This window comes from Venustampulla echinocandica (assembly GCF_003357145.1).
Source record: "Venustampulla echinocandica strain BP 5553 chromosome Unknown scaffold_6, whole genome shotgun sequence".
In the NCBI taxonomy this organism is placed as follows: Eukaryota; Fungi; Ascomycota; class Leotiomycetes; order Helotiales; family Pleuroascaceae; genus Venustampulla; species Venustampulla echinocandica.
In genome coordinates, this window is record NW_022474211.1 from 1,394,290 (window position 1) to 1,417,955 (window position 23,666).

A 23,666-nucleotide genomic window follows, 5' to 3' on the forward strand; every position below is an offset into this window, starting at 1 on the left:
GACGGTGTGATATCTTCTAAATACACTTTGAGCTGGGATTGAGCCAAACTCCTAGCCCACTAATAAGGGCACCACTACGTGCTATTCTATCCGGCTGAGAGTTCCCAGCGCTTAATGTTTTTGATCCCCTGCAGCCTCCACGAAGCATGGTATCAATCCCGCAAAACAAAATACATGGAGTACGCAATCTTAATGAATTCCATGGAAACCCGAGACAGAGCCACGAAATATGAGAATCCTCAACCAACTCATAACTGCCAACTACGTTGTGCCATCACCGCGTCCCCCATTAGAGCCTAATGACTTTATACGCGCTTTAATAGCGGATCGAGCCCCTTTGAGCCACCTTGAAAACTTCGCTTTCAACTTCAGGAAGCGGACTTGTTCTGTTGAGTCTCGCAATGGTGCTTCCTCGTTACCCGACTGTCCATTGCTACGGAGGTTTGGGACAGATCGAGCAGCAGGATCTTCCACGCGATTTTTCTGCCTCAAACTCACGTCATTGTATGACTGTGCTCCAGTTTTCGAAGAATAAGGGAGTGCAAGTCGGGCTCTAAGATTCGAAATTCTTTTCCGCAACGAGTGATGACCGTGGGCGTCTGAGCTATCATCCGAGAAGTGGCTTCGGAGTTCGATTGGGCTTGTCTGGCAGGTTACCGGAGAGGTTTTCTGGGGAGAAATGGGATTCCGTTTGTCAGTCGCATCTGTGACACCTAGGGAATCTAGAGCTGGGCCATTTTCCCCGCCTTGGTGGCTATTGCTCAAACTTGATTTCCTTGGATGAAGGTGTTTGCTAACTTGTCGAAAAATGTGGTCGATTCCATGAGAAGATGTGAATAAATCTGAGGGGTGCTGTGAACCTACCATGGGTCTAGACGCTCCGCAATCTCTATTGATTCTGACTGTGTCAGGGGTCGAGTTTGAAGCACGAGTAACCTTTAGCGTGAACTTGGGAGGCTGCGAGCTTCCTGGCTCCTCGTCATGGAGTGAAAGTGCCTGGAGGATGGTGAGCTGATCTGACCCTGGGTAATTTCCTTCGGAGTTCCAGGCTTGTGAATTGTCAGCGGATGCTTGGGGTAAAACAGTAGATTTTCGCATCTTGAGCTTCAGTCTCGGGTGGCTAGGAAGAGAGGGAACAGCTTCCTCGACAGCCCGTTCTTCAACAGGAGCTACTGGGCACAAATGTTCCTTGGTTTTGGATACCTCTGATATATCTTGTCTGTCCATCACATTCGCTGCCCGGGTAGTATTGGTTAGGCTGGGCATCGGCTGCGCAGCTTTTGGCAAATATAATTTGCTTTGGGAAACCAATGGAGAGAAGTGGTAGGTTATCTCTGCTTTGTTTGCCATCATATTTTCCGTAGCGGGCAGATCAGATCGAATATGTGGAAGAGCTTCCATCAGATTCGGAACGCTGTTCTTTAATTCCAGCTGTCTCACTGGCGAAACAGCCTTGGGTGCCAACAGCGGAGTCCCATCACGCGAAACAGATTTTCTTGGGACCTGACGTGCACAGTTTGCCATATCGCTTGCTACTTGGACTGGCGCACGTTGTAGTTGGCGTCCCCGTTGTTGATAGTGAATCTGTTCCACCGGGTACCTTTGCGGATTCGCTTGAACACTCTCTTGATGCTGATGATTGCCGGTACCGTAATGCGGAGGAGCTCGATGTCCCATGATGTGGTCGGGAATTGTAGGAGAATCCGCTAGAGTTCGTTCCTGGGTGACCGTCAAAGCATTATCCGTTTCGTAAGGACTTTCTGATCGGCCTGAGATCTCTGAGGGCATTTCTAACCTAACTGCGTTGGCAACATGTGAATCAGCAGGACTGGGGCCCATTAAACTCAATTTCTTCTGGTGGTGTGAAGCAAAACGAAGCGAAGATGACCTCTCCGGGGTATCCTTCTGATGTTGTTGATCGCTCTTCCCCTCCGAAAAAGGCGGCAATGAGAATTCATGTCCACGTCCAGGCATTGATTGCTCGCGGGTCCCTTGGCGGATATTACTGGGGCTGATTGGCATTGACATATACTCCCTCTGCTCGTTTCCTAGTATCTTGCTGCTCTGGGGGTTATGAAGTGTGAGAGGACCAAACGAGCCATGGTTGAAGGCTTCCTGCGCGTCGATACTCAATTCTTGGGCTCTATGTTCCGAGATTGGAAATCTAGCTGCTCTTTTCCCGTCCTGAATTTCCGAATTCTTCGATGAAGGTTTGTCAAGTGGATACGGAGTACGAAAGCCTGCCTTCCGGGATGACCAGCTATCTTTGATTCCAGAGCTGCCAATTCTAGGATCTTGGATATCTTGAATCGGGTTTCGGTGTATCGAGGCCGATGACGATGATATGCGAGCATTGCTATTAAGAGCACCGACTGTATCTGGAAAATCCATGGCAACCGAGGACGCCCTATCTGCGACCATAGCTTGTTCTTCCGGAATTGATGCTGTCATTCGTAACTGCGGAGCTGGTTCCCTTGACACCGGGAGACGGAAGTCTTCCACATCAAAATATTCTGCGTACTCATTGCGTGGAGGGTGCAACTCATGCTTCACGGGTGCAGTTGCATTTGATGGATGCGACTTAACCGGACAAGTATTGGTTGTCGATTCCCGACTCGAGGTACTTCGTGTAGGAGATGTATCCATGAGATTTGGGACGCCTCGGCCAGAGTTGTAGCTTGTAGGGTTTCCATCGCTCCGATGTACCAAGGGACTGGAAGAACGTCTGGGAGGGATTGATCGACCAAGAAAAGATGACGTGGATCTATTTGCCTCGGGAGGAAGTGCAACTGGTAGCTTTCGCTTCTGGGCATAAAGTGAAGATGGCGATGAGGTGCTGTGACTAGTTTCCTATTGAAATTTAGTTAGTTGAAGTCTAGTGCTGGGTGTTGTGAAGTCAAGCTTCGTATGGCTAATAGTAGCCAAGCAGGGGAAGTGTCTGTCGAGTGCTATGTCGAGCCGCGCCAATAGATTGGAGCACTTACATGTCGGATTATATCAACATCAGCACGTGGATGATGATCTGCTCCACCGGCACTTGTGGACGTAGGAGACGATGTGTTGAATGCTGAGCGCCTGACGTCTGTCGGATAGCCAAAGGGAGATCTAGGCCGCTCAAGAAGGTCACTAGCTTCAACTTGACTCCTCAAGCTTGTGTATGATCGATGATTGGCCAATCGGTCACACGATGCTTGGATCATGGAATATGACCTATGATCTGGATCACTGAAGACTCGGCCAGACTTTGGAGCAGCCGAAGTCCGGGATATTGATGGCTTTTCGACATCCGTATCTCTGGCATATGAGGGCAAAAGTCGCCTGTGATCGACTGATGGGACGTTATATGGTTGGAAGGCTCGCTGCGGCTTTTGTAGACCATTCTCGTTATAGTTGCTAGATCTTCGGGGGCCGTTAAGCGGAGGAAACCGAGAAGGCTTGGTAGAGAATATGCCAATATCGCCAGTCTCAGTTGTGGTCCTTAGCATACCCTCCAAAGCTCTCGGAACAGAGGGGGAGGGTTGGATTTCACTCGGAGGCCGGGCAGGAGGCTCGTGTCGCGGCCCATCTCTCTCAACACCAACGCGGGAAGAGCTTGAGCTGATGACCTTGGGGTTGGCGCTGAACGGCCGCTCGCGGTCTATAGCGCTGCTAAAGGCAGAAAGGGAGTCCATCTTCCATGCTCTAGAGCAAAAGGGGGAGGAAGAACAAAGGTTGATGGAAATAGATAGAGATGGAGAGAGAGAAGGAGGCTGCAGGAAGTTGACAAGATCTGCGGGAACAGAAATCTCGGCACAAACTCAAAATCGTGTCGTCGTCGTCAGTCGCCGGTCACAGCTCTGGAGACAGCAGGAACTACCCCATTGAGTTGATCTGGGCGTCTCGCCGATGAGGATCATATGCGGAAGGCGCGGGGCTTAAGCGTCTACGATTGCACAACTGTACAAATTGTTTTCACGCCCAACGTTCAGTCTAACAACTTGCCATATTAAAACATTCATTTTTGCTCCATTGGCGGCTTAAAATCAATAGATGTGTGGACGTGCAACGCTATGGAGCTGAATTGTAAAAGGTACTTGCACCAGTCAGTTCCGCAGACTTTCTTTGACAAATACTGCCTAGGTAATATTGGAACTACCACTTGTGTTCAGGTTTAGCACGCTTAAACATCCTCCTCCAGGACATCTCGTGGCTTTTGAGCAATCTTGAAGCCAGAGGAGGACCTTAGCTGTCGAGCATGACAACGAGCATGACAACACCTGGACGGGCCACGACTGGAGACTGGACGGTGCTGTCTTCAATACTGGCACCTCTGAAAGGATATTCATAATCGCACTTGAGCGCTGCATCCAATCGCGCCGTGGTAATAGGTAAGAAGCTTCCATCTCGCAGACATTCTAACGTTTTCTGGCAATTCCGATTATGTAGGCCATATGCTTTTGCAAGTCCTATTCCGTGGATTGCACCCATTTCGCACAAAGATACCGAGAGCCAGAATGAATAGAAATATATTCTGGCAAGGAGAAGAAAAACACCCTGAAACATGAATTTTGAGAAGCCGCGTCCTTGCCTTGGCTATTCTCAATTGGAGAACGAAGAACATCAGGGCCGCGCTGGCTTCGATAATACTACACGTGAGGCATACAGCCAGAGATATCGACCACTTGTCTTTGCAATATGCAGAGGGAAGAACTATGCAAGTGCATACGTTTTTACAGTTAGCTATGTGGAGGATCCAACAGTAGCAATCTGCGACGAGGAAAGGAATTACTTTACCTTTGGGCAAGAGCTTGCTAGGCAGAGCTCCGAATGCAACGAAGGCATCAGACCAAGTGGCACCTGCATCGCTGCGGACACGATTGCATGTTCAAGAAATAGTCGCGAAGCTTGAATTTTGATATACAAGCACAAGCTCACATGGCTGTACGGAGTATAGTACAGTAATCAGGCTGGCGGAACGCCTCAATAGCCTCTTGGCCATATCATGGATAATGTCATTGATGGTGGATAATGTACCAAGTAGAAACAAGCGTGGTCGTTTCGTGAAAAGGGGCTTTCGGATGAACCACGCCGCATTTCTTACAGCTGGGTTATTATGGAGAGGTGTCTTTGCAATGCCTGATCCTTCTAGCTTGCGCCTCGGTACGAGTAGCTCAAGGCACTGTACGGAGTATTAACTAGGTACGTTAAAGACACGCTGTTCTTGTTGTGCCCAGCTTATCAATTGGCGCTGGGTTAATCGGGGGCGGCGAAGATCCCGGAAGGCGGTGCTAAGGCGGGACGGTCCCAGCCTCGAATAAAGGGACCACATCTCCTCTAATCCTCCACATTCGATCTTCCCTCTCGATCTTCTTCCCATCTCATTCTTTCCTCCACAATCACACAAGAAGGTATGTTCTGAGAGACCCATCTACCGCGCACGCTGGCCGATGCTATGCTTCCATGTTCTGCGTTGCATTCTGCACCAGCAGTCCTTCAGAAAGCTAGCTAACACGTTGCCTCCAGGACCGACTCCTTGAAATCTAATCAATATGCGGACCTTCAAGACATTCGCAATCGGTGCAGCCCTCGCTGCTGTCGCCTCAGCTTCGGATGTCGAGTCGCTGACCAAGGACACATTCCCTGATTTCGTCAAGGAAAATGACCTAGTGCTTGCAGAATGTTAGTATCCCTCGAAACCCAGTTTCCTCAAGCCCCGAATTACCAAACTTGCCAGCTAACTCCTGATTTACAGTCTTCGCAGTATGTTCTCAATGACCCCCGCAGATACATTGACATTGCTAACGACTAATTTCCTACTTAGCCATGGTGGTGAGTTTATCCTCTCGAAGACACCTGTTCACTACCAGATTACTAACATCTCATCAGTGGTCACTGCAAAGCTCTTGCGCCCGAATATGAGGAGGCTGCTACGACATTAAAGGAGAAGAATATTAGACTCGCAAAGGTCGACTGCACAGAGGAGGCTGATCTTTGCCAAAGCTTCGGCGTTGAGGGATACCCAACATTGAAGGTCTTCCGTGGCGCAGATAATATTACCCCATACTCAGGCGCAAGAAAGGCCCCAGGGTAAGCTTACTTCGGAATACCCTCGCCAGCCTAGGTCATTCACTAATCATATTTCACAGGATTATCTCATACATGACCAAGCAATCACTTCCCGCCGTTTCCATCCTCACAGTAGACACAGTTGAGGATTTCAAGACTCAAGACAAGGTCGTCTTAGTTGCATACTTTGCGGCCGATGACAAGTCATCTAACGCCACATACACCGAAGTTGCTGAGAAGCTCCGTGACAGCTACCTCTTCGGTGCTAGCAACGATGCCGATCTGGCTAAGGCCGAGGGCGTTGAATTCCCATCCCTGGTTCTTTACAAGACTTTCGATGAGCCCACCACCATTTTCAAGGAGGCTTTCGGTGCGGAGGCCATTGAGAAATTTGCCAAGACTGCCTCCATCCCTCTGATCGGCGAGGTTGGTCCTGAGACTTATGCTGGCTATATGGCTACCGGACTTCCATTGGCATACATCTTTGCCGAGACCCCAGAGGACCGAGCTAGCTTCTCCGAGAAGCTCAAGTCAGTTGCTGAGAAGCACCGAGGAGTTGTTAGCTTTGCTACCATCGATGCCAAGGCATTTGGTGCCCACGCCAGCAACTTGAACCTGAAGGCTGATAAATTCCCTGCCTTCGCCATCCAGGATACCGTGAACAACAAGAAGTTCCCGTTCGACCAGGAAACCGAAATCACTACTGAGTCCATTGGCAAATTCCTTGATGAATTTGTCGCTGGCAAGGTCGAGCCAAGCATTAAGTCCGAGCCAATCCCAGAGAAACAAGAGGGCCCAGTTCAGATTGTCGTCGCCAAGAACTACGATGATATTGTCTTAGATGATGCTAAGGATGTCTTAATCGAATTCTACGCTCCATGGTGCGGCCACTGCAAGTCTCTTGCTCCCAAGTATGACATCCTCGCTGGCTTGTACGTAGACGCTGGTCTCACGGATAAGGTCACCATCGCCAAGGTTGACGCTACCCTCAATGATGTTCCCGATGAGATTTCAGGCTTCCCCACTATCAAGCTTTACAAGGCTGGCGACAAGAAGAACCCAGTTCTCTATAGCGGAAACCGAGGCATCGAAGACCTCATCAAGTTCGTTCAGGAGAACGGCAAGCACCAAGCCGAGGTCACCTACGAGGAACCGGCCGCGGAAGCTGAGAAGCCAGTTGTCGAATCGGTCGCTGAGCAAGCTGAAGCTGCCACCGAAGCTGCGGAGAGTGCCGCTGAGGAGGCCACAGAGGCTGCTAAGAGCAAGGCTTCAGAGGCTGCTACTGAGGATCATGATGAGCTCTAAAGGGTAAAAAGTTCTTGGTCAAAATTCCTGCGTCCGTCTGTAACATTATCTCCATCGTACAATCGCGGCTATTAGAGCACTGGGCTCTTTCGGTTGATAGTTTTTGATCCTCGGATAATGAATTCCTGCGCTTTCTACAAACCTACGTTGCTCAATGTGAACTAATTAATGGCCTTAAAATAAATTCTTGGGACTCTACTATACTGCATTTTATGTGACCTGCCGTATTTTAATATCTGGCTTATATATCTCTTTGCAACTCCGAAATTGTGTGATTGTTCCAACCGGTCATCCCTTCGCAATTTCCAAGCAGCCGAGCCGCGAGCCCGACAACACCAAAGTTTTGGGGCGACGACGACGCCCCCTTCTCCACCTCTCCACATAACCAACAAAACTATCTCCCGTCACTTAAGGGTCTACTCGCCGGAACCAAGACTTTGATTCTCCTACCATATACCAACCATGACAATGGCGTCGCGTGTCCTCTCTCCTACTCTGCGCAGGAGCGTTTTCTCTGCCCCTTCTCCAGCTCTCCGCAACCTCCATACCACCCCTCGAAGATTTACAGACGCGGCGGCAGCATTACCTGTGCGGAAACCGGTTGGCGCATTCCGCGGAGGGTCAGTTCAATTGCTCCTATGTTCTATTAAATACCGCCTCAAAACTAGAGTAAACTAACTCGCGGTGTCCTCAACAGCTTATTCGGATTCCTTCTCGGAAGCACCCTCGCCGGCGCTGGTGTCTACTACTACATACTGGAGGAATATAGGGTATCAAACGAGTTGTTGACGGAGGATATCTACGTGCGTTTTTGCATCTAGTTTACTCGTCGCTCTTGTACCAATGCTGCTGGAAGTAAGGCGGAGTGATGGGGAGCTGGATTTGCTTTGTTTTCTCTTGATGCCCCTGGATTCCGTGGATAATGGGCTAATTTAATTGATGAGCAGAGTTTGCAAGCATCCGTTCAACGCGTACATGCATATGTCCAGACATTGGAGGAGCAGTTGGCTGAGCTGAAGAAGAAGAAATGAGGGAAAAGGGCCGAGGCTGGCTAGAGATGAGGCGATGGGTATACGACATGGTGAGATAGTAATCGAAAGGCGCATGTTATCTATGGGAGTTGGAATGGTGGTACAGCAGCTCCGGTTGGAGGGGGGTTCATAGTTTTTCGTTGCAACAAAATGTACAACAGGCCCGCTCTTAGATGCAATTGCACCGCAGACATAGAGAATGGATACGACACGTCAAATACATTATGTGTATGATATAATAAATCCCCTGTTTCCATTTGGTCTCCCTTGAGTACTAGGAACACTTTGTCGCACTTTAGCTAAAGTTATGCTTCATTTATAATATATTGTAGCCTCGCGTCATGTTCCCGAGGCAATATGTACATCATTCCTTCCCCAGCTCTTTTCTCTCCAAGGATCAGCATCATCTAGATGAATTTATGCCACCACCATGGACTTCGGAGTGATCGAAGTAGCAAATTCCAGAGCCAACGCCGCTCCAGGCTGGGCCTATGTACCAGATGTAGGAGTCAAGAACTCCCTCACAGCCTTGCATCCCCGCAAACGCGCTCGAAATCAACTGGCGACGCTCCACGACACAACCGCAAAACAAGATGCCAAAATCCTACGAGGACTCGCGGAACTAGACCGAGAGAATCATAAAGATGTATCGATCCCAATACCTGCGAAGCAGCGGGATAGTGGCGGTCGAGGTAAGCTTTTCACCCACTCTGTCAAAACATGCAATCTGCATTTGCTATGGGTAAAGAACATATTCTAATATCTATGGATGGATAACAGGCGCTCATAAAAGCACTCCCGCCGTCCGAAAGATTATCAGCTCCCAAAAGACGTTTGCAAACCACCTCGATGACTTCCAAGTCCTCAAACCGTCCGCCACAACCACAACCTCCCAGCCAGTCTCCGCTCCACCCAGTACGCCGGCAGCGGCAACAGTGACGGCAACTCCTAATTCCAAACGTTCCCATAAAAAGAAGGAGCCGGTAGTGTCGAAATCAACGCCTCTCCGCAAAGTCTCAACAGCATCGAAAACTTCGGCCTCCACACCAGCCGCAGAGCCCATCAAAGCCGAACCACCTCCCGATGTGGCCATGACAGATGCGCCACCTATACTCTCCTCAAGCAGCGACTCAGGCCCCGCTCCCCACCCAGGGGACAGCGACCAGTTACTCGTATCAAGAATACCTGCTATGCCTTCGCAGGCAGAAATAGAGCAGTTACTAGCTGCGCCACCGCTGAGCTACACTGAGGCCAAGGGACCTTGGACGGACCAAGATAAGAGCAAACCTGTAAGGCAATTTTGTGAGGTCTGCGGTTATTGGGGACGGGTTAGGTGTACGAGGTGTGGGGGGAAGGTGTGTGCGCTCGAGTGCCTGACTGTTCATCAGGAGGAGTGCTTTACAAGGTATGGTGCTTAACGGTAGAAGGGATTAGGACCAAGACATTTTATTTTTGGCGTTGGAGAGTTAAAAAGCACTGGGATGGCGTTTTATACCATGAATAGGATGATATATTGAGATATTAGTATTAGCCTCAGGGCGTTTGAGATGATACGGGAATAAAATGAGCTTAAAAATGACTTTCTAGAGGCTATCGAACGCCATATGTGGACTGACAATATTCATGGACTAATACCAGTAAGATGAGACTTTGATGATTATCCTTTACCACTGAGACTGGAGCAGATCTCTTAGACAAAACGTATTCGTTGATACTGGCACAAATAGCAGAGCCCATAATTTGTGGGCAACGATCCCAAATCAATGACCATACTTTTAATTCATCAAATATATGCATATTCCAAACTATGTATCAAAACCACTACCTTCTCCTCCCAGCACCTCCCCCAGCGCCCTCCCCCTTATCCGCAAGCGTAATAACTTCGCCTATGCCAGAAGCCTCCTGCTCATCCTCCAATGCCGTAATCTCCTCCCTAGAATCCCACCATTTCTCTTCACTCATCTCAAATGCCCTCGTTTTAATCTCCTTAACGCTCAACGTCTCTGGTTGAACCCCCTTCCACCTCAGCGCAGTCATAAGCACTTCTTGCCACTCATTTGTCGTGCGCTGGAAGAAATCTCTCCTGGATTCGAAAGGTCGCGGATGGGGCATATTGTCATCTACGGACGTGGCGGTGGTCGTGTCGTCGGGTGTATCGTCGAATGTAGAAGCGTCGTCGGTTGAAATCGAGGCTGCCCGTTTAGATTTGCGGGCACTCTCCGTATGAAGAGGCTTCTCATCAGTCATCTTGATGTCACCCTCCTCATCTTCATCCTCGTCATCCTCGTCATCTTCATCACTGCCGTCATCATCCTCGCTATCCCCGTCCTCACTGCCCAGCCAATTCTCGGGTTCACGGCTGAAGATCTGCTTCACGCCATCTAGTTTACCCAGATCAATAGCGTACATCTCATCAAAAGTAAATTCTCTATCCCCTTTCTCGAATGTGCCTCCGTAGATGTAAAATACATCGTCTTGAACCGCCAGTTGAGCGTTAAATCGCGGGTGTGGGAATTCCATCAGCACTTCTTTGGCCCGTTGTTCGCTCTCGTCTGGCTCGTCTTTCCGGCTGTCGACAACCATATCGTCTACATCAGCCAACGATTTCCCTGTTTGCAGTGCGGCGAGATTCCTCAAGAGTTCATCTTCATTAGCTTGACCTCTGCCCCTTCGTCCTCCTCTTCCTTCACCTTGGGCCTTTCGCTGCTGATTTGCTCGGGGTTTTCGTAGGGTGAGGGGGAAGTAGCGATTTCGTTCGATATTCCATGCGAATAAGCCGTTGAAGAACTCACTCTCTATCCCCTCCTCGCTTTCTTCAACGTCGTGAACACCACCAAACATGATACCTCTTCCTTTGTGATATGTCATGGTGGCTCCTGCTCGAGGGGGGTTCGGAGAATTAACAGGTTTCTTCCTACGCTCCCAGCGGACAGTTGGGGACGTATTTGGAGGAGAATCAGCGGGTGGCTGGATGATGCGGAGGAAGAAGCAGTCTTGGTGGACCATTGGCTTGAGAATGTTGCGTTGCGCCTGACCGCCTCCTTTCATCTGCTTTCCTGTCACGGTAGTTTTCACTCTCGAGTATCCGCCGTATAGGACAGCTCCACCCTCGTGTGGCAAAAAGGAGAATGAGGATCTTGCATCGGGCTTTTGCGTTGCCAGGGGCAAGGCGGGATTGTACCAGACGTAGTTTTGGGTATCGTAAAGCCAGAGATCGCCCAGGTATTTGGTTTGTTGAGAAGTGTCCTGAAAACCGCCGAACATCACAATGTAATTTTTGTAATAAACCATTCGATGGCCCGACCTCGCTGGAGGAGATTTGCCCTTTCCTTCTATCCGAGTCCATTCTCTATTTGAAGGCTCAAAACGCCAGAACTAATGCAATATTAGTAACCAGAGATATTAAAAAGATAAGGCTTTCACCTACATCATTGTAGTGATAAAATGTGCCCTGTTTCGGAGAGCTAAATTCTCCTCCAAAGAGGTAAATTCCTCCTGCATTCCCTCCCCTACACCATGCATGCCCTGATCTAGGCAGTGGCGTATTAGGTGACGTTATCAAGCGCCATTCGTCCCGATTGATCATATAGACATAGAGGTCATTAAAAAACGTCGCCAAAGCGCCATTGAAATATTCTCCTCCAAAGAGAAACAGCTCGTTGTCGTTTGCAGGCGAAGCTATAAAAGTAGCTGATGCTCGGCATCTCGGAGGCTCACATGGAGTCTCTGTGACTTTGAGAAATTGCTCTTGCTTTTTTGCGAATTCGGCCAGGACTTCGTCGAGGTCAACGTCCTCGGCATCGCTGTCGTTGGCTTTGGAAGCCTTAACCTTTTCTTTCTTCTCGCCCTTCTTTGCTTGTTTTGCTTTCTTCTCTTCCTTCTTCGCTTTCTTCCCTTCACTCTTTCCTTTCTTATCTTTCGCCATCTTTGGATTTGAAATCAGGAACAATACCTATCGTAGGGGACGTTTGCAGGCTGCGGGTTGCAGTCACGTGATAATTCACAACGAGCTGTGAGAGTCTTAGGTGCAAGAAAGTGTTTATACGATCATAGCCTTGGTTGGATAGGAGTCTTCTGCCTTGCGCTTAAGTGACAAGAGTTGTGGTTGTGTTGCAAAAACTCGGTCTCTGAGGATTATTTTTCTGCCCACGCACACTGGGCGAAATTTTAATGCCTGTCTAACTTCGCTGTCGTTGATTTGAAGCGTCTTTCTGGGCTGCCTTTCCTTGTCTGGAAGCTGCAGCTAGGAGCCCTATCGGATAGCTAAATGGATTGTGTATCGGCAATTCGCTGCTCATAGGAGTCGGGCGTAAAGTTGAATGAAGAGTTGAAGAAACGATTGTGCGCGTGACGGCAACATCGATCGTCAAGTTCTCGGTTGGTGCGCGGAGTCATCTACTTCAACACATCTTCCAGCTGAAGCATTTTCCATACTTTCTAGCTAGCATCATTTTTATCGCGAACCGGAGGTCGCACTATCTTTATTCGAAATGGAAATCTTTGCCGCAAGGCTTTTGGAGACGAAGACTCATTTGATCCCAGGTAAGGCTGTCGCCATAGGCTTCCTGCCTCATATCTTTTAAAATCGCATTCGTCCCAATCTCGAGACAACATCAATTAATAACTAACGATAAGAAAGGTAAATTCAGAGTCTCGGAGCTGCTTTTCGAAGTCCCCAAAGACTATGCCAATCCTGCAAGGGGAAGCCTTCAAATTTTCGGTCGCGCAGTCTCCAGGCATGAAAAACCAGCCGCTGTCCCCTCAGAGGAGGAGCGCCGCAAGAAATCCCAGAAGCCATGGTTTGTTTATCTGCAAGGAGGGCCAGGCTTTGGATGCTCAGCTCCGCAAAATGTTTCAATGACCAATATCGTTCTTGATCGAGGTTATCAGATGCTCTACCTTGATCAGCGAGGTACAGGTCTGAGCAGTCCGATCTCAGCTGCAACTCTTGCTTTGCAGGGAGATGCGCATAGACAGGCGGACTATCTGAAACTGTTCCGGGCGGATAGTATCGTCAAGGACTGCGAGGCAGTGCGGAAGACACTTACTTCCGATTATCCGTCTGAGTTGAAAGTATGTCCCCGAAGGGGATGCCTATTTCATTGAATAATTGCTTACCGCCACGCTATTAGCAATGGTCTATCTTCGGTCAAAGCTTTGGAGGCTTTTGCGTACTTACTTATCTCTCTTTCTTTCCCCACGGACTTCGAGAAGCGTTCACATCAGGTGGGCTAGCACCAGTTGGTCGGACGCCCGATCAGGTATATAAGGCGACCTACCAGAAGGTCATAGAGCGTAATAAGGCTTACTACTCCGTACGTCTATCTATTTCACAAGCATCTTCAACCGCCTGTCGAATCTCATAGGTGCCTGCATTAATATGCCCTGGTAACGTTTTAACGTCTGTTGGCTTATGCTGCCTTGCGATCCCCCCAAAAATGACGCTAAACTTATACCAAACAGAAATATCCTGAAGACATTGAAGCAGTTCAAGGTCTTTGTTTCCATATCAAAAGCAAAGGCGGCGTTCCGCTTCCATCAGGTGGTGTTCTAACAGTCAGAGGACTATTAACACTGGGCAGAAATTTTGGAGTACACGGTGGCCTCGACACTGTGCATGACTTGATACTACGGTGCAAGTTAGACCTCTCCCAATTCCAATTCATAAGCCGCCCTTCGCTCTCAGCACTCGAAAGTGCCCTCAGCTTTGACGATAATGTCCTCTATGCAATATTACATGAAGCTATTTATTGCCAGGGTGTTGCTTCAAATTGGTCGGCAGAAAGAGTCGGAAGAAGCTATAGGGAGTTTCAATGGCTTGCTGGTTCCCCCCAATCCGCATCTAGCGTTCGAGAAGCGCCACTGTTCTTCTCCGGCGAGATGATATACCCCTTCCTATTCGATGCATTCCCCGAGCTCGAAAAGCTCGCTCCGGTCGCGGATATGATAGCTAAATACACTGACTGGCCCGACCTCTATGACGAGTGGCAATTGGCCCGGAATTCTACGACTCTTTACGCAGCGACGTTCATTGACGATATGTACGTGGATTTTGGGCTTGCGCAGGAGACTGTAAAGCTGGTCAAAAATTGTAGACAAGTGATTTCGAATACCATGTACCATGATGCAATCAGAAGCAGGACGGACGAGGTTCTCAAGGAGCTGTTTACGCTCAGGGACGACTCGATTGATTAAAATATTTTTGGTTTATAAGCTTGCTTCATATTCTCATGATATCTTGTTCAGCCATCAACTGTTAATGTATGTCCTAGCCCTAAATTAGATGGTGCTGCGTTTCCAATGATCTTCTCATCGAATATATATCCCCTGAACGGGCGATTTCAATAGGGAAATAGTATGGTACATTCTTGGGCGATTTTGGTGCAAAACTCTTTTCGCTAGAAATATTAGGCTATTGCCTATATATCTCCGATATCGAGCTTCTATACTATTTCTATATACTAATCTAGATAGTGTAGATATCTTAATTTCAGCTAGATATTTATACGACTTGAATACCTTAACTCTAGTGAGATATTCATATAGCTTGAATACCTCAATTTTAGTAAGATATTTACACGATATCAGATTTATATCTAGGTAATAGCCGTTGGGCCTTATAATACTGGCGAAAAGAGTTTTGCACCAAAGTCGCCCAAGAATGCGCCATAAAATAGGCTGTAACGTTCACCATCACGATAAAGGAGGGAGGAAATCCATGCCTGGTAGTTTGGGTGATCCAAGATGGCCTGGCCGCGGAGGGGGGAGGCGACAAGGGAGTCGTTCCCACCATTCATAAGTTCGCCGCGTATGGTAGCGACGAGGCCATCAGGGCCAAGGAGTGCAGTGCCATGGTGCTGGCGGGGGAGACGGAAGCGCAGGTTGGACTGAAAATGCATACGAAAATCGCACACGTCTGTCTGTGTGATCACGCTCTCGATCAGACCGTACCACAACATTCCAACTGCATAATCGGATTGCTGGCGACCGTGATTACTCTCGTCGCGGTGCATATCGAATACATGTATGGTGCCATGGCGAATTGTATATGGTGGTGTGAATAGGTGTGATAGGTGCACGTTCAGTTATGCGACTGGGTTCGGCAAGTGCCAACGCGGTTAGCTGTAGGAAAACTGGAAAGAGCGCGCAGGTGTAACGCGAGCACCTACAGAAGTTATGAGGGTGACTGCGATGCCTTGGCTGCTCTGCCTGCTGCTCGAGGCATGCGACTACGTTACATAGCGAACGGAGTGATACAGTGCAAGTTTTGAGGTCCTAAAGGGGGTAAGGTTGTGGGTACACAGCTATATATACTGCCTGTGGCTGATAGCTATGGATTGGACTGGATTTAGACCTGTTGATGGTTGAAAGGGAGACAGACTGGCGAGACAAGCAACCTAGTTCCACCTTAATATCAAGGCACAAACTACTGTACCTCTATACATTATTCGTAATCATGTCATATGACTTCGCGTTTATTTCGGCTCAAGAGACGCGCCTCTTGAAGCCCTCCAAACGTCGCCATCAACGTACCCTGCCCCGCGATCAACCTTTTCCCGCTATACTTGTATCCCTTGACGATCTAGCTCAAGGGATATAATTCCATCCCCAATATGCCGTTAGGATTTACTAGGATTAATAACAAACGTTCTGTCCCAAATAAGAACATCGTCTTCATCAAACCTCTACCCGGACCCACAGAGAGCACTGCAAAGGATTTCCTTGAGCGTATCGCTGCGCAATGTCTGCCTATCACGAATAAACACTGCCTCTCAGTCGCATCACTGGACGAATATGAACCAAATCGGGAATTCTGGGGTACGCTGAAGGAAGCGGTAGAATTCCCTGTGCGGTGGCTAATTACTCAGTAGGAAGGAACTTCAACAATGGCGAAGTTATACAACTTGTTCTGCGATCGCCCTCTACTGGCCGCTGGCTTCCGTTTAAATTTGTGCAGATGGTTATGATGCATGAGCTCGCACACTGCAAGCAAATGAACCACTCCGGAGGTGAGCTATTGATTGTTTTGAGTTGGTGGGAATGGAGCGGGCATGGTGTAGCTCAATATCCGACCACCGTATATTAAAGTTGGCAATCTGACAAGTAGTTTTCTTTACAGCATTCTGGAAAGTCCGAAACGAGTATTCAAACCATATGAGAGAGCTATGGTCGAAAGGATATACAGGGGAAGGCCTTTGGGGCCGCGGCGTACTTCTCGAAAATGGAGCTTTTGCTCGGGAAGACCTTGGTGAGGGGGAAGTCCTCCCAGAACATATGTGTGGAGGTACCTTCAGATCAAGAGGTGGTAGGAAACGAAAAGCCAAACCGAAAATTACGTACAAGGAGCGACAGGAACGCAGAATCAAAAGGAAGTTTGGCACGAACGGTATCACGCTAGGCGCGGATGAAGAAACGAAAGTCAAACTTGAGGGCAAGAAGCCGGCGGGTAAACCACGAGTTGCTGGTAGTGCTAGGGGCAGAGAATTGCGTGCTGCTGCTGCATTGGCCAGATTCGAGGTTAAGCCCAAGGAGGAAGAATTAGTGACGGATAGCGAGACAGAAGGCGATATGGAGGACGATGTGCTTATCAAGGCTGAACCAGACGATGCTGTGGATATCGACGGGAAGCGCCTTTTGGGTTGGGTTAAGGTTTGCGAAGATGAGAACGAGGAAGACAATAATGTGAAGAACGAAATGAGAGAGCTCGAGGACATAAAGGACCATCCATCGAGCTCCTCGTCTTCTAAAACTAGTCTCCAGCCCCAGGCTCATTCCACATTATCAGTCTCTCAGGCATCGAAACGAACAAATTCCTTAACCACCCACCCCAATTCCAACACAGCAAACTCGACTACAAGCCGTGTTCCTAAGCGCAATTCGACCTTAACAACAAGAGAAGATATCTCGGAGCCACCCAGTATACCTCGATTTGATCCCAAGAACCCCCAGATACTATGTCCCATATGCTCCGTGTCGAATGAGCCTACAACTCTAACATGCACAGTCTGCTCTCACGTCCTCAAGCCAGACTTCATCCCGGATTCGTGGCGGTGCCGCGGTTCCACTTGCAAGGATAGCGCATACATTAACGCTGGTGATGTTGGTATATGTGGCGTTTGCGGTACCAGGAAGTTCTCCGATTAATGGTCCGCATTCATGAAACGATCCTGGAAACTCGCCTTGAATTTGATCAACTATCTCTTGGTTCTCTTGCACTTGTGGAAAGCGGGAAGATCTATTGAGTATGGATTTTCAGATTCTCCACTTGGACTCCATTCGCCCCAATGCAACAAATGATTACTGGGTTCCGGGAATGGACCTGAACTATAATCCTCAAATCCGAGAAGAATCTCCTGCTCGGTGTCCTGTCTGGAGGATTTGTTTTTATATTCTCTTGAGGGGTAACCCGACCCGAGCGTTGAGCCACCTCCACCCAATATGTTCAGAGTAACAACAAAGCCCTAAAACGCTGTCTAGCAGCCTGAAAATAAGTAAGAGGTATATTTCTGCCCTTCTGAGTGACCAATCATGACTAATTTTAATTTTAAGCATTTAGTCCTATAGGCATTCAGCCACTCTAGTCCGTTTTGACACGGACAGTAACATATCCGCAGACGTCGTCGAATCTACCTCATACAGACCATCCCCATACCGGGGATAATGGGATTTTGAGAAAACTGGATATGGATCACTAGCATCTCTGGTCAGAAATATATGAGCATCCTAGCGTGCGCCAATATGACGCCCATCTAAATGAAAAGGGGCTACAGATGCAGTAGAGAACAGTACCCCGCCTAGGATCGTGGCTTTTGATACAATTTGTGAGATCTAGAAGTTGATTACTGTTTGATTAGGTATTCTACACAAAAGCACCTGCGAGACATGGTCATAACTCTGTTTATATTAGAACCGGTTTTCTGATGGGCTTTAGCCGGAGCCGGCATTACAATCGGCACATGAAACCATCATAACATCAATGGAAGATGGGTGGGGAAATATTACAGCTAAGTTGGTAAATGATAATTTTTGCTCCCGGCTCCATGCCTTCGTCTCTGTTAATATACCTACCTAGATAGTTGCTGATCGTAATTTGGAAGGTTGTGAAGACGAGTCGCCCACCTTCCTCTAGCACTTCGCAAGCGAACATTCAAAAATAAGAAAGAAATAAGGTTCGGAGGGAGTCATAAATATGGCCCCAACCTATGCCATTATACGTGCTCCCGTTTGGCACCGAGCATCAGCATTGTTCCCTATGCTGCGCACACTGTGACTCGGCAGGGACTGTCGGCATACTCTCCCTACGGCGTCTCTAACGATTGGTTAGGTTTTTGGACTTTCTCCTCTCTCACATGGCTAATATCAATTCCGTCCACCCTCTCCTTTCTGTCCACTTTTCCTCTGTCGTCCATCCTCTATGTTCCGTCCCCCTAGACATTGTCTGATTTCCTGTATCATCCACCCGCTTTAAAAGCAGGATCTCAACCCCCTCTCTTTATCATTTTCGCTTCTACAAAATGGATATTTAACTATTCGCTTCTCACTTTTTTCCTCTTTATAGCAGTGCACCGAGTGCTCCTGCCTGCTTAACTCACTAGCCCTGTTATGCCCTCGTACTCTCTATGGTAGCTTTACAAAAAGATTATATAAACTCCGTTGCTTTCTTCACTTGACTTGTCTACTAATATTACAAGTTTATTCTTAAAGCACTGTTGCACACTTAGATCATGACTCTATAATGTATGTGCTTAAGTTTCCTGTGGTGGCTTCTAGCTAGTGTGCGGATTACCTTGCAAGCCATTAATTTAATAGTTATTATGCCCCGCACCGGATGGATACCCCGTTCTTAGCAATTGCAGGTCTGGTTATAAGTAGCTCTTGGTATTTTCCTTTCATAGGGCCATTTGTTTAGCCGTTGTAAAGTTTTCCCCGCCGCCGTTGAGGCTGCTTAACTCTGCTGTTGATATATGCCGTTCTAAGTTGCCGGTATAGCCTTCTTTAAACCTCCACTGCTATTTATATGTGTCGTGACCCTAAATCGTGTTAGATCTTTAGCAACTAACGTGCGCCTTGGTAACCCATCATGAAGTGGATAGCTCTCATTACAGCGGCTCTCGTTACCCGAGCTGCTGTCGCACAAGGCTTCTCAAATAGCGGTCCATCTGTAAGCCTATCATTTCACACGCAATTTCAACTTGTCACTTGCTGACACTTGCGTTACAGAACGGGGGAAGCGGGCCATACTTAGCAGTACGTCTACCCAACAACCTGCAGTGAGTATGGTAGGTTTCTGATTTCAGTAGAACTACTCTACCGACTCAACTCTCACAGGCCACACCCTCTTTGCCCCAAAACAAATCCCCGATGGCCTAAAACTGCCAGTCTTAGTATGGGGGGAGGGCGGCTGCCAAGCAAATGGAACTATGTTCCTGTCTCTCCTTAACGAAATAGCCTCATACGGCATCTTCATAATCGCATCCGGTGATCCTGGAGGAACTGGGCAAACCACCTCCAAGATGATGACAGACGCAATTAATTGGGTGTCTCAGAATGCAGGGAAAGGCAAATATGTAAATGTGGACGCAACTCGGATTGCTGCTGCTGGACAAAGCTGTGGCGGCCTTGAAGCCTACGATATGAAAGACGACGCCCGCATTAGCGCCCTGGGGATTTTCAACTCTGGCCAGATGACCGAGGCGGCCTCCAAACAGATCGCGTCTACAATCACTAAGCCCATATTCTTCTTCTTGGGCGGAAGTAGTGATATTGCTTATGCAAATGTAAGTGTGTGGTGCTTCTACACTCATCCCTAAAAGAAAACCCCTCATTCACATTTTTAATACTTTAGCGACTTGTACTGTGTATTTTGGCTAACAGACTTGCTTCGTTTATAGGGTGAGCGCGACTACAAACTCCTTCCAACCGACACGCCGTCCTGGAAAGGAAACCTACCAGTTGGGCACTCAGGAACGTATATGGAGACCGATGCAGGAAAATTCGGCGTCGCAGCTGTCCGTTTCTTGCAGTGGACACTGGGTGGAAACGTAACAGCGGCAGAGTATTTTACTGGTCCATCGGCGACGACAGATGGGTGGTCTGTTGAAAGCAAGAACCTTAACAAGATAAAGGTGACATCACTATAAGCGGACTGACGGACTTCTGGCTACTTAGGACGATCAAAATCCTTTTCAGGTGTGATAATAATTTTGTTTTCGGAAATTTCCCGATAAATCACCTCTGTATCGTGACTTGTGGCACTATATGGCATCGCTCGGCGTTTCTAAAGTCCCCTAACCGATATGAATAGAATGGCCGCCTATTATGGAAAAGTCCGGCTGTGAGGAGCAAGGCATCAGATTACCATACGTCTCACACCTCTAGCCCCTTGGATTCTGTGACGACCCGCCGAGGAGATCTTCCTCCTGCACTATCGTGGCTACGGTCATAGAGCATAATACTACAGAGGTTGACGCCTGTGAGGGAAGTAGTTGTTTATATTACGCTAGCCCGGGGCGTGTAGTTGCTAGGATATCAGCTATAGCGTATTCTTGGGTGACTTTGGTGCAGAACTCTTTTCGCTAGTAATATAAAGCCCGACAGCTATTACCTAGATATAAATCTGATATCGTATAAATATCTTACTAGAATTAAAGTATTCAAGTCGTATAAATATCTAACTAAAATTAAGATATCTAAGCTCTCTAGATTAGTATATAGAAATAGTATAGAAGCTCGATAGCGGAGATATATATAGGTAATAGCTGTAGGTATCTGATTTTCTACTGAAAAGAGTTTTGTACTAAATTCGCCTAAGAATGCGCTATAATCAGCTCCTATAGCAGCGATGCGCGTTTATACACCCGGGTTTTGCAACCAATTACTCGTACTTCATACTTCATCCTGCAGGACCTAACCATGAGCCCACCCTTGCTAGCGATGTTTCAAAAATATTTACCCTACCAGCCTTTTCTTGAAATTCGCAAGACTATTAAGCTTCCTTTCTTTAGGCACCTTGCTACTTGCAATGACGCTCATCCCTTTGCAATTTGCCTCTTCACAACTTCACAAGAAGCTACTTTCTTCATCCTCCTCTTGCTGAATCAAACGGTTCTGTTAGGCACTACCCTGCGGCGGGACAATCAATATGCGGCTTCTAGACTCAAGAACTCATCAGCCTAAGGAATTTATAGCTGGAGAAAATGTCCCACGCTATGCGATATTGTCGCATACCTGGGGAGGGGATGAGGTTACATATCAGGACATCATGGCCCCGGGTGCTGGGCTAAAGCTTGGTTACAAAAAGATCAAATTTGGTTGTGAGCAGTCTATCAAGGATGGACTTGATTGGATTTGGGTCGATACGTGAGTCTCAATACCTGTCTCTATAGGCCCTCTGGCTCATTACGGCATCAGGTGCTGCATTGACAAGTCCAGCACTGCAGAGCTATCCGAGGCTATCAACTCTATGTTTAGCTGGTACAAGAACGCATGGGTATGTTACGCCTATCTCTCAGACGTACCTGGCGACACCGATCTGTCGAGGAATGTTTCTAGCTTTGCTCTTAGCCGTTGGTTTACTCGCGGCTGGACCCTTCAAGAACTCATTGCTTCACCGGACGTGCTATTCTACTCCGCTAGCTGGCAGTTCCTTGGGAGTAAACTAAGTTTGTGCGAGCTGCTCACTGAAATCACTGGAATCGACGAGGAAGTACTCAAATATCGTAACTTGGAGTCAACCTGCGTAGCCAAGAAGATGTCCTGGGCCGCAAAGCGAGAAACAACGCGAATTGAGGATGCCGCATACTGTCTTCTTGGCATATTTGATGTCAACATGCCACTCCTTTATGGAGAAGGCTCCAGGGCGTTTGCTAGACTCCAAGAGGAGATTATGAAAGTTTCTGATGACCAGTCCTTGTTCGCATGGGGCTTGCCCCAAACTCCAGTCGAGGTTAATTATACCATGGAAATGCGTTATCCATATCAATTTTCTGAATTGCAAAGAGTTACCAGGCTTCAAGGAATTCTTGCTGAAAGTCCGGCGGATTTCGCCAACAGCCGGTTGGTGAGGATACTTCCAGATGTTCGTCAACATAACAAAAGCACACCATTGGCATACAACAGAGGAGTTAATATCCAGCTTCCTTTGCTTTCTGCCGGTGGAGCCATTTCTGAGTTGTGGAACACTGACGGAAGGGTGTTTTCTCACCATTGCTTCTACGAAGAAACCCTGGTGTTCGCTATTCTTGATTGCACTATTGAAAGCGATAATGTTTATCATCTGGCGTTGCCTCTCCGGGCATGGAGCCCTCATTACTTTGGGCGTTTCTCTCTGCCATTCCTTGTTAATATCGCTAAGCCGGATGGGTTTATTGATCCTGATAGCACAGTTGGAGATATGAGGAGTCTCCAGATAAAATCAGAACAATCCGATACAGAATTTCTAGGTGGGAAATTCATCATTCATAGTCCGATAGGTTGTCAAATTCGGGGCCAGTGTGCATCATCTGCCATGTTCTTCGGTCGATCCCCTCTAGAGCTCGTGTCGTATGGACATATTCCTGGTACCCACGCTATCCTCGTACTCACTCCGGTCAGGGTACCGCCCTTTGCAATTGCACTCGGTGGATATGTCCGTTCAGATCTTGGAAACGAATTAGACCTTTGGGTTAGCTACATCGACAAGGAAATTGCTCCGGTAAACGGCTTTTCTGATCTTCTTAACGAAAATACCAGCGCTTTCAAACTCATGCGTAACGGTGCCTCCACTAATTTTACCAAGCATTTATCTGGGACTGTTTCTGTGACAGTGACGTTAGGTGAAATCGCTTTCAAATTCCGCCACTGGGTTGTGCAGGTCAACATGGAATTTCAGTATGATTCAAAGCGTAAAAGTTCTTGGCTGGAATAGTCTCATAAGGCAGTCATTCGTATTAGGTACTCCTGGTGCTCAAGACACAATCCCGGCATGCAGAAATCTCTTGGGTATCTAGCCGAGTTCTAGATAATAGATGAATACTTTGAGGGGGCAAGAGTTTCTCTTGATTGTTGAAAAGTTGAGGCAATTTTAGGAGCTTCGAGCATTTAAGGAGCCGAAACAGATAGTCGTATTAGGTAGCCTGGCAGAATCTACTAATTCTCTATCTAAAGGTTTTTAGCAATCATGATTATTTGTTTTACTAGTAATTAGAATTCTCTATAATTAGCTAGGTGAACTAGAGTTCGAAGAACACTAGTGGTACTACGTTCTGTTTTGTTTATTTTGAGTAAGGTCAAGAATAGCGTAAAAAG

The 23,666-nt window shown here is 47.8% G+C and overlaps 10 protein-coding genes across 10 annotated transcripts; 6 read left to right on the top strand and 4 right to left on the bottom strand.

Annotated features, from left to right (window-relative positions):
- Nucleotides 1-261: 261 nt before the first annotated feature.
- BP5553_07867 (uncharacterized protein) lies at nucleotides 262-3,671 on the bottom strand (the record flags this gene model as incomplete). Its single annotated transcript, XM_032016490.1, has 2 exons — nucleotides 262-2,850; nucleotides 2,985-3,671. The coding sequence occupies 2 exons, from the start codon at nucleotides 3,669-3,671 to the stop codon at nucleotides 262-264; spliced, it is 3,276 nt and encodes a 1,091-aa protein (XP_031867721.1).
- Nucleotides 3,672-4,221: 550 nt separating this feature from the next.
- Nucleotides 4,222-4,467, bottom strand: BP5553_07868 (uncharacterized protein; the record flags this gene model as incomplete). The annotated part of the gene is made up of 1 exon (XM_032016491.1): nucleotides 4,222-4,467. The coding sequence occupies one exon, from the start codon at nucleotides 4,465-4,467 to the stop codon at nucleotides 4,222-4,224; it is 246 nt and encodes an 81-aa protein (XP_031867722.1).
- A 1,061-nt stretch (nucleotides 4,468-5,528) lies between these two features.
- On the top strand, nucleotides 5,529-7,350 carry BP5553_07869 (Protein disulfide-isomerase; the record flags this gene model as incomplete). The annotated part of the gene is made up of 5 exons (XM_032016492.1): nucleotides 5,529-5,658; nucleotides 5,732-5,739; nucleotides 5,801-5,808; nucleotides 5,866-6,066; nucleotides 6,126-7,350. The coding sequence occupies 5 exons, from the start codon at nucleotides 5,529-5,531 to the stop codon at nucleotides 7,348-7,350; spliced, it is 1,572 nt and encodes a 523-aa protein (XP_031867723.1).
- Nucleotides 7,351-8,811: 1,461 nt separating this feature from the next.
- On the top strand, nucleotides 8,812-9,851 carry BP5553_07870 (uncharacterized protein; the record flags this gene model as incomplete). The annotated part of the gene is made up of 3 exons (XM_032016493.1): nucleotides 8,812-9,073; nucleotides 9,162-9,670; nucleotides 9,816-9,851. 3 exons carry the CDS (start codon nucleotides 8,812-8,814, stop codon nucleotides 9,849-9,851), a joined length of 807 nt encoding a protein of 268 aa, XP_031867724.1.
- Nucleotides 9,852-10,202: 351 nt separating this feature from the next.
- Nucleotides 10,203-12,306, bottom strand: BP5553_07871 (putative kelch-containing protein 4; the record flags this gene model as incomplete). Its single annotated transcript, XM_032016494.1, has 2 exons — nucleotides 10,203-11,756; nucleotides 11,809-12,306. The coding sequence occupies 2 exons, from the start codon at nucleotides 12,304-12,306 to the stop codon at nucleotides 10,203-10,205; spliced, it is 2,052 nt and encodes a 683-aa protein (XP_031867725.1).
- Nucleotides 12,307-12,871: 565 nt separating this feature from the next.
- On the top strand, nucleotides 12,872-14,576 carry BP5553_07872 (uncharacterized protein; the record flags this gene model as incomplete). Its single annotated transcript, XM_032016495.1, has 4 exons — nucleotides 12,872-12,923; nucleotides 13,021-13,454; nucleotides 13,514-13,696; nucleotides 13,845-14,576. The coding sequence occupies 4 exons, from the start codon at nucleotides 12,872-12,874 to the stop codon at nucleotides 14,574-14,576; spliced, it is 1,401 nt and encodes a 466-aa protein (XP_031867726.1).
- Nucleotides 14,577-14,998: 422 nt separating this feature from the next.
- Nucleotides 14,999-15,394, bottom strand: BP5553_07873 (uncharacterized protein; the record flags this gene model as incomplete). Its single annotated transcript, XM_032016496.1, has 1 exon — nucleotides 14,999-15,394. The coding sequence occupies one exon, from the start codon at nucleotides 15,392-15,394 to the stop codon at nucleotides 14,999-15,001; it is 396 nt and encodes a 131-aa protein (XP_031867727.1).
- A 600-nt stretch (nucleotides 15,395-15,994) lies between these two features.
- Nucleotides 15,995-17,525, top strand: BP5553_07874 (Uncharacterized protein; the record flags this gene model as incomplete). Its single annotated transcript, XM_032016497.1, has 3 exons — nucleotides 15,995-16,199; nucleotides 16,253-16,390; nucleotides 16,501-17,525. 3 exons carry the CDS (start codon nucleotides 15,995-15,997, stop codon nucleotides 17,523-17,525), a joined length of 1,368 nt encoding a protein of 455 aa, XP_031867728.1.
- Nucleotides 17,526-19,461: 1,936 nt separating this feature from the next.
- On the top strand, nucleotides 19,462-20,521 carry BP5553_07875 (Uncharacterized protein; the record flags this gene model as incomplete). Its single annotated transcript, XM_032016498.1, has 4 exons — nucleotides 19,462-19,542; nucleotides 19,602-19,628; nucleotides 19,682-20,158; nucleotides 20,273-20,521. The coding sequence occupies 4 exons, from the start codon at nucleotides 19,462-19,464 to the stop codon at nucleotides 20,519-20,521; spliced, it is 834 nt and encodes a 277-aa protein (XP_031867729.1).
- A 1,121-nt stretch (nucleotides 20,522-21,642) lies between these two features.
- On the top strand, nucleotides 21,643-23,286 carry BP5553_07876 (uncharacterized protein; the record flags this gene model as incomplete). Its single annotated transcript, XM_032016499.1, has 2 exons — nucleotides 21,643-21,740; nucleotides 21,792-23,286. The coding sequence occupies 2 exons, from the start codon at nucleotides 21,643-21,645 to the stop codon at nucleotides 23,284-23,286; spliced, it is 1,593 nt and encodes a 530-aa protein (XP_031867730.1).
- Nucleotides 23,287-23,666: the final 380 nt, after the last annotated feature.